General features: G+C 32.1%; 1 protein-coding gene across 4 annotated transcripts in view; it reads left to right on the forward strand.

Annotated features, from left to right (window-relative positions):
- The window catches only part of ZCCHC7 (zinc finger CCHC-type containing 7), a 214916-nt gene that overhangs the window by 178814 nt on the left and 26102 nt on the right, over positions 1–10000 (forward strand). For all 4 annotated transcript variants that reach the window (XR_835149.3, XM_010952881.3, XM_010952882.3 and 1 more), the window contains exon 6: positions 74–109. Coding sequence is in view for 3 of the 4 variants with exons in the window: in XM_010952881.3 (XP_010951183.1) it covers positions 74–109 (36 nt within the window). In the remaining variant the exon portion in view is untranslated. The remainder of the gene's footprint in view (positions 1–73; positions 110–10000) is intronic.

Genomic DNA, 10000 nt, shown 5'->3' on the forward strand with positions numbered 1-10000 from the left:
GTTATGCCAAAACCAACAGGCTGTAAAGTACCTTGTTTCATGCTCCCAGCTGATCAATATTTTTATTTTCCAGGCTTGCCCAGAAATCTGGAGGCAGTATCACCTAACGGTGAGTAGAAGCACCTTTTTTATTTTCCCCAAGACCTAGCCTATTTACCCTTCTCTGAACTGCTGACCATAAAATATAGACAAGCATCTTCTACTGGGAGATAATAAACATCTGAAGAGTTTTTGCACTGAGAAAGCAATAATACACTTTTTCTCTTCTCCCCTGCTCAATACTCTATCCTTTATCTTCCTGTTCTTAGAAGATTTTGATTGTTTTTATTACTCACATCATTTAATGATTACATCATACTATTTCTCAGTCTTCCTAGACTACATGCGTTAAATTGAAGGGAAAAGTATAATAGGAGCAAAAAAAAAGGAAAAAAAACAGCATCTTTAAAATGTTGTATTATCTACAGTCCACAAGCATACTGTCCACACTATCTTCCATTATTTTTCTAGCTTTATTGAAACATTTACACATATTTTTTAGTGACGCTAGAAAAAACTTAGTGTATCTTTCATATAGAACAATTTAACTGTCATATCCTTAAGCTCCTCTTGACTTATTCAAAGTATATACATATCTGCTTGATACTATTCAAGTTATTCAATTCTCTGGTTTCCCTTTATTGTGATTTTAGGCTAAGTAGAAGCAGAAGACATAGTTTTCTAAGGAATCAATTGGCTAATGCTCAAGTCAATATTATGAAGTCAGTTTGTTTTTAATATTCAGCATAAATAATTTCAATAATTCACCATAGCCCTACTAATAATTCTTTTAATGTATTGTATATGTTCTACTGAGCAAGAGACTACAATAAAAGTTACTCTTGTAATTATACAGTTATGCAGTATATTTTAAAGCTGTTCCTTAAAGTTTAATGTATTAAAAAGTTTGTTTATAGGAAGGCAAGTAGTAAAAATAGATAGGACAGAGTTTTTACAAAACGTGTCTTCTTAACTGCTGTCCTCTCATGGAGTAGAAATAAACCAATAAGTAGACTCAAACTACCAATGTGTCTATCCCAGGCCCCAAAAGCACATCAGATGGTTTATTTTCAATATTCTATTATCACTGTTTAATTTGTTTAAAGATTCTCCATAGAGAACTGTAATTCCTCAACTATCCTCAATCCCAAATTAGGTTTTGTTAAATCTTTAATGTTACCTCCCACTCACCCTTGAATTAAATAAATAAATAAATATATGTGTGCGTGCACGCACGCTCACACACACGTTACACATGCACATTACAGATGTAACCCATGTGAATATGTTTGTGCTCAGGTAGCAATTCTTTTGTCCTAACACACTATGGTGAAATCCTTAGCCTAAACTTAATTGGAATCCAATCATGTATTATATTTTTCAAGATCACAGTCTCTATTTATAACTATATAGCAAGTTTTTCATCAGTATTTTTATTAGGTAATAGTCTATTGGATTTAACATTGCATTACTTTTCCCTTTTCCCTTGAGTGAGAGAATTCCAATCTTGAAAACTTGAAGTATGGGAATTACTGTTTTAAAGCCATTCTTTTCATTATTTGCACCTATGTTCTTTTTATTTGTCATAGAAGGATAGAAATCGATGTTTAGTATAACAGATATTTGAAGGTTTGTTTAATATTGTAACTTTTGAAAATAAATTATTAAAAAATAGCTGGGAAGAATAAAAACAAAATGAATTTGTCTTTTGCAAAATTATAGTATATTCTACCTATAAGTTCAACAAAATCTTTTCAAAATATTTGTCTCAATCTGGAAACCTGATTAATTTTTCAAAATAATATTGAAGTAACTATCACAGCTCATAATGATCAAGTTTAAATTAACAATTAGGAACTAAGAATTAGTTTGCTGTGCAAGTATAAATGCAAAACGGGTCTATTTATAAACACGTGTACATATATATCAATCCGTCTAAAATAAAGTAACTAAATAATTAGGCATATAGGCAATATCCTAATGTGTGCAATTAAGCTGTATTTAATCTTGAATAGAAACAAGATGCATGGTGAGTTTAGTCATCTTCAGCTCTTTTACTAGGCGATGGACTGCCATCTATTGACTCATAGTAGCCCTCACATGTGAATGTGGCGTCAATCAGAGCAATGACCAAGTAATGAAGCCAAGGTTACAATTACTACCGTATATTCATTTAAACCAGTCTTCCTAAACTGGAAATTTCTAGTCATTGATTGATTTCTTTTTCTAACCAAAATGTGTCCATTTCTTACCCAAAGTGAACTATGCTTTTTTGGGGGAGAAATTGATTTGTATATCTAGTTTAGAAATGTTTACATTTGAGAGGTTTTTAATTGCTTTTATCTGCCTCCCAGTCAGTGAGAATTTACACAACCTAACGTTTAGCAACTACAATTTAAAGTCTATCTAGGAATAACTTTCTTTTGGGAAAAAAAAAAAGCCTATAGATTAAACAGAGTGTTATTTCTCAAACACGTAGAAAAGGTGGTGAAGCGGATTAGGATAAATAGACCACCTATGAAATCAAATCAAATCAAATCAAAAATTCTTTTAAACATTCTGAAATAAGAAGAAAACTAAAAAAGAGCAGTGTTCACTGTTTTCAGCAATTTCATGAGAGATCTAATAAAGCCTCCTTAACAGCTTACATCTGAATAGAATAGCTGTTTAACCAAACTTGACTAGCCTTCACTACATTAATAAATAAGACCATCATTCTAAAGGGTGCATGCTAATAAAAATCTAAGACAGTCTAAGATATATCTGTAAGATATATATCTATATCCATATTATAATAAATATTTGGGTATGTCATTTTTCTTGATGTATTTTAGTGGCTATAGAAGCATGTCATATAATTTAGTGACTTTAGATTATCATTTTGGGGACCTGCATGAGAAAAAGAAAAATATATGGTTTTTATTTAGCAATTAAATAATTTCCCCAAATAGTTGATGTATTTATGTTCTTCAAAAAATGTTTAGGAAGTTTTTAAAATTTCAATGGTACAACACTGTTCTTGTATTTTAATTTCTTTTATATTTTTAGATTTTGGTAAAGCCTAACTTTGAATATTCTTTTTCTTCTTTCAGATAGCTCACTGTACATAAAAATTTTCCCTCTTTAGCTATTCAAGAAGGAAAGTCCCTCCCCCCACCCTCTATCATTTCTAGTCTCATTTATATTAAAAATCCTAGGCCAAAATGGCCAACAACAGAGTTTTACAACCAACAGAGTTTTTAACTAGTAGAAGCTATAATTTTACATGCTTTGGATGTTTTGTTAATCTTGTTTTTAATCTGCTTACTTAAAAAATAACCAGGAGTTGGCTATTTAGGGGCTGTATGTATTAAGAATCAAAAAAGGGCATATTTAATATTGCCCTTGGATTTCTTTGCGTGCATTGTTAAAGTATGTTACAACCTACTACCTTTTATTTTAACTAAAAGTTTAAACAGGAAGCAAATGTAACCTTTTTGGAATAATTAAGTTTTAAAATGTTCTCTCTATGTAATGTTTGGAATGTCTAGAATTCGCACTTCAAAAACTAAAATACTTGCTGTCAGGGTAATGGAGAGGAGTATAGTTTCCTTGTCTTCCTTTCTAACCCAGGAAAGTCTTGTGACCTGAGTTTACCAGTAATCAGCAGTCAGTCTTACCTGAACCAGTTGAATGCCGAAATGTATTTTAGGGACCATACTTAACAATATCATTTCATCTTGTTACTCAGTTTTCTCTCCTTACCTAGAAATATCAATTTGAAATATGTTTTCTGAGCTTTCACAGTATTGAAATAAGAGTTTTACACTAAACAAGAATGTTACCTTCTAAAGCATTCTCTGCTGTACCACAGAATAGGTAACCCTAAATGTCAACAGATTTAAATTTAACTTTAGAACTAGATTTTACAGTCCAGAAGGACTAAGAAACTGGAATTTGGTTACGAGGCTATAGCTATACAAAAGTCTTTATCCTGGAATTGTGGGTAGGTAGCAATGTTCTAACTGCCTAATATTCAAATGGGATATATTTTTAAATAGCTTAAAATGAGAAGTAAAGAGTTTCAAAAAGTCGACCTCAAGCCAGAATCTTATCTTTCCATGGGGAAAAAACTCTCTCTTCATTGGATATATGTTGGGAAACTAAATCTCATTCTGAGAGCTCCTTGGCTGCATAAGGAGAACTGCAAAACCATACGAACCCCATCCACACAGTGATAGGTCTCTTTGTGTGTGTGTGTGTGTCTGTGTGTGTGTGTGTGTGTCTAAGGAAATAGAACTGGTTACAGATTGTATTTTAAAATGTCAAATAGCTCCAAATAGAGTGACAACTAGGCCTTACTCTATTTTAGAATTATTTAAATCAACTTTTTTTCGTACATTTTTTTGAGGCCTGGCACACAAATTATCACAAACTAAAACTTTTATAAATTTATTTTGGAGGCTTTTATTTTGGTAGTTCAATTCACTTTGCCAGCTTCCTCAAGAACCAGTCGTGCTCTTGTTTAAATTATAGGGGTTTTTCCTCCATGTCTGTTGTCACCATGGTTAAGTGTTGTTATTAAGATATTATATCTCTGTCAAATTTTCAAAGTTTTAGTTTTTATTAAAAAATGCCCTTAATACTAAAACACTACTAAAGTGAATGTAATCATGCTTTGATGATTCAGATGGTACATGACTATTTTCTAGTACCTCAGGGCCACCTTGCCGTGGTAGTACTACAAAACTAATCACACTACTTTCTGTCTCAATTTACTTTGGTGTGTGAATAAAAAGAATTTTCTGAATAATCATTGATGATTTATTTTCTAATATTCCATCCATTGTAACAGACATAGAAAATACATTTGGCCAGTAACCAAAAATTTTAAAGATTTTTCTAATGTAAAATTTATGTGAATACTTTTATATTTATTTAAATACCTTGTTCTTAAAGAATTTAGTGTCAACATTTTTGCTAGTAATATTTTACTTCAGTCTTGCCATGTTTGAATTTAGAATAAAAGATAATTACTACATTTACAGAGTAGGCCAACTGATTTTTTTTAAAGTCTTTATTTCACTAGCATGTTGGACCACATTTGCCAGAACTTATCATTGGAAGCAATTGGGAAATGCAATTTCAAAGCAAATGAAACCTGGAATTATCAATCTCAATAAATGAGATTCATTTAAAAATAAATACAATTTGCCAAATCATCAAAAAGCAATTTTCTAAAGCTTATGTAGAAGGAACAGGAAAAAAGTGAACATTGCGAATTATAAATGCATATGTTATTTTTCCTTTCACAATGTTTCCTCAGACCTCTAGACATTGTATGTATACAAACTTATTTATATGAATGGGAGTAGAATAAAATTATTTAAATTTGGATATAATTTATTTCTATTTATTAAAGCATATTGGGAGAGCCTTCATATTTTCTTTTTTTCAAAGAAATATTGAGGTGTCATCCCCTTCAGAGAGAATGTTCAGCTTATTTGATTTTCAACATTTTGATGCAAAAATTAGTTTTAAATGGGAAATCAATATGGCATATTTTGTGTAGTTTTTTCTTGTGTTAATATATTTAACTAATATCAAGTGCTTTATGACAATAATTCTAATGTATATTTAAGTGTTTCAGATAATCAAACAATGAAAACTATGCAGCATCCACACAATTTAGGCAAGATTTTTTAATAAATATTTTGGCCTAGAAGCAGCTGTGTTTTTGTCATTTTGTAAATATCTTTAATGTCCTAAACAGCTATCATTGTGATTTCTGTTTATTTTTAAGGTAGTACATGTTGCTAATAATAACCTAACTGAGTCTGAAGCTGTATTATAAAAAGTAATTTACTTTCTTGAATTGACAAAGTCCCTTTGCTTTTTTGTATGCCCCTTAGTGTCTAGGAGCAAGGTCTGTTATGTTTAGGACTTACATATTTACTGTATGAGCTTCAAGTTTTACTCCTGTTTTTAAAATTTAAAGAAACATCTGTTGTGGTATTCATTTTCTTAGTTGTTAACAAATGTTTCTCCTGAGGGTGATAAAAAGGTGAAAAATTACATTTGAACTTTTTGCTACACTTTTCTTTCCTAGTTATGTTCACCTTTACTTAGAAACGAATTATAAGTAGTCATTGTAGGGGTAATTTCTTCTTGATACTTAAGTTTTTTGGTAATTAAATTCCAATTTCTAAGTATTTATAATTTTAATATATATAACATTTAAAAAATCTTTTCTTTCTTTTCCTTAAAAAACACGTACATTATTCTTATAATCCCAAAGAAAATTTTTTTTAACTTAAAACTTTACACTTTGAAATACTGCCCCTGTTATAGCAAAAATGAATATAAACAAGTAGCCTAAGAATTTTCAAAATTCAAGGAGTTTAACACTGCACAGTGTCTGACTGTATAATAAATTACAGTTTAAAAATCTAAAATGTTGGATGATGCCTATTCTTTGTCATGTTAACTACATGTAAAGAGCATAAAACTATTAGGTAGAGTAATTTTAGCATATTCAAGTGATTGTTTTTCATATGTACTTTGAACAGGTGATTCATGCTATTCCTTAAATAAATGTATTCCAGGTGAGAGAGTTTATCATAATCTTCTCTGGACATTTCAGTGCAGGAATAAAAGTAAAGTATACTGAACCGATGATATTTGTATTAAGCATTCCTTTTAGTAGTCATGCATGTGAATGACATGGTAGATTACAGTAATTCCTAACAAGTGTTAAGTATTTAGGAATCAGTCACTCATGGTCATGATCAACCATAACCTTTAAAGGTTTTGGTCGATCATTTGAATAATCTGCAGGGAAAAACTACCGAAAGACCCCTTGATTTATTGACATGAAATCTCTAAACTACTGTTATATTTTGTTACTGTAAAAACTACAGTAGTAAACATAAGCTTAAAACAGATTTTAAAAGCAAAATTTCTTAAACGACTAAAAGTTAATGAATTATTGATAAAATCAGATTTTAAATTTGAAGTTCATTTGCCATTTGGTCCCAGTATGCCATAAAGTCATGAGAGTTATGTTTTTATAAATTTGCAAGTATTTCTTCTGACTGTTTTGGGTTCAGCAGTGGTCCTCTAAGACCCATAACTCTGGTTTTTTAGAAATATCAAAAATATTACATGAAGAAAAATGCTATATGTTTAGAGAACATTTAACACTTTTTTTTTTTTTTTTTTTTTTGCATCTTTGGAATTGAAATAGACCTTCACTTAATTGGTGTACCTCTACACTGGTAGATCACATTTCAGTGGGCACATTCAGAAATCCATATGAGCTTTGTGAAAAGAATTCACTTGTGTGAATCAATTGTTAATAAAGCTAGCCCAGTATCTTAATTCCTTTTTTCAAAAATCACACAGAACTGAATTTATTAGATAGATTATAAAGTCATATTTGTAATTTTATAGTATGTGCATGTCTATAAATACCCAATTTACATAAATATTGTTCCTTTACATGTATTTGTGGATTACCCCACATTTCTTTTCAGATAGGGGGACTAAGTTTTGGATTGTCCCGTAACTTTGTTTGTACAATAAAATCTTGATTTTCTCTTTCTTGGATCTCTTACATTTCCTTTATTTGTCTTTATACCACATTTCCTTCTCATTTTACTCTAGTCCTTAGAAAAACATGCTGTAAAATTCAGCTGAAAGGGCAGTCTTATTTTTCAGGAAATTACTACAGACTATTTTTCATCATAATACAAGGGAAATAATGCCAGCTTTGGGATCAAATGTTGGTTTAAATTCTGTCTTTCATTTACTAGATGTGCAAACCTAGTTAAAATATTTCACTTCTGAGATCCTCAGTTTCTTCATCTGAAAAATGGAAATAGTGCCTTCTAGGGTTGTTGTAAGTATGCAGTGAGATGATAAATGTGAAGTACTTAGCACAATACCTCACACATAGCCCATGTTCAACACTCAGTGAGTGAGCTCCAGTACAGCAGACCCATAGATGCCTCACACCTGTAGAGATGGCCATTGGACTAATAGCCCAAACTCAGGTTATGTATTGTGAAGTCTTGTACTTGCCTAAGATAAGGATACTCATAATGACCTCTTTACTATCTGTCTCCTAAAAATGTTTCCTTCTTATGGTTATTGAAATTGAAATATTCACAAGCAGTGTCTTTTGTTATTAAATTTACATCAGTTTTCATTTTCAAATTATTTATGCTTGCCTTTTCTACATATGTAGATGAGTAAATTTTAATTAAATAAAGCAAACTTAAGTTATTTTCTTAATTTGACTTGCCTAAAAATATAAAGACTTTTAAGAGTAGATCATAAACATATTTAGGCTACTTCCTCTCAGTGAAAATGACTATGTAAAATGTGTACCATATAAAGATATAATGATATCATTTTTAAAAATATTTTTAACAAATGTAAAATTCTTAAGTGCTAACTTCAGTGTCATCTGAATATAGTTGTCTGTTATCATAAGCAATTACAATACTTTCTGCTAGGGATAGAGGATCTACGTTAATCAGATAAGGAATGAAACAAAATAGCATATCAATTTTTTACACTTCAGATAAAACTGCTTCGTGCCTTTATATGATTGATGCCAGAAACCAGCCTGATTTCACAGCAAAATGTTGATGTATAAGAGCTTGGTCAGTTGTTTTGCAGACTCCCACCCATATTCTCATATAGGTGCAGCAGAAAAGGCAACACAAAATTAAGCATTTCCTCAGTGGATGTGATTGGCATTCTTTCAAAGAGCATTCCTAGTCCATGTTTGTTCTTTAAGACAGGTAGGAGCTAAGATGGAGCACATTGTAAAAGCAGAGAAACATTACTTCCCCCCTCTAAACAGGTACTTATAGTTGTGGAATTCTCTACCTTTGTGACTGATGGTTAAGAGTATTTCAGCTGAATAATCAGGGGCGGGGTATGGGGAGGAGGAGAAGTATTTGTCGTAAGTCATGTGGAATTATGGCAAAAATAAAAATCTCAGGGCTTATTTGGATCCCCTGTGTATTAACTAATAAATATAATAAAGCTATGGTTCTATTATTCTACAATTTTTCAATGATAGTTTATGTGCAATTGTATGCAAAATATATATGCAGATTTGAATATGTTAAGCCCTGCATGTGGTCGGAAGATGTATATTAATGTGGTTTCTGTGTTTCAGAGTCTACCCCAATAAACATTCAGATAAAATATCCTTGGATTCACACATGTATGTGTTCTTCTCTTTCCCTTCCCCCTACATCCTGTCTCCACACCCTCCTCATCCCTCCACCCTGCATCAAAGCTTGTGGTCCTTTTCCATCCGTGTACTAAAAGGTTCTTTGTAAACCAGGCCATTTGTCCATCATTGTTTGGGGTCCAAACAGTGGTAAGATACCCTGTCACCGATCCCGCGTGCTATGAATGGCAGCTCCTCTCCGGACAATTGGCGGAGGGGCCGAGAAATATTCCTGAGAGGATTATTTAACCTTTCAATTTAGAGGGCACAAAGCCTGGCTGATTAATGAACTTTCTGATGGGTGCCGATAAGCGGATCTATTTCTTTATTTCCCCTAAAAGTGATTCCTTCTCCTGTCCATATTAGTATAATCTTAAACATAAAATGTGGCAAATAGATTAAAAAACAGCACTAAAGAGTTTATCTGGCTGGCAAACTGAAGGAGCCAAATTAAAATTGGTAATGACAGCAGTGGCTCAGCCTCATATATGGTTTTTAAATGCACTGTGTATTTTGAAGAGACTTATTCTCCAGCGCGCCTGGTAATGACTGCTTTTGGTGCACAGTCTGGGGCTGGCTTCTGTTATCCCCACCCCACCCCACCCCCCAAAATGAGTTGTGTTATCTGGATGGCTGCAGACACATACGCATCCCCCTTTCTCACTGCATGGGCAGACAAGGTCGATAGCATTACAAGGTATTTGTGGCAGTGCTTGTTTCAGTTTTCAGAGC

This window comes from Camelus bactrianus, chromosome 4, assembly GCF_048773025.1.
Source record: "Camelus bactrianus isolate YW-2024 breed Bactrian camel chromosome 4, ASM4877302v1, whole genome shotgun sequence".
In the NCBI taxonomy this organism is placed as follows: domain Eukaryota; kingdom Metazoa; phylum Chordata; class Mammalia; order Artiodactyla; family Camelidae; genus Camelus; species Camelus bactrianus.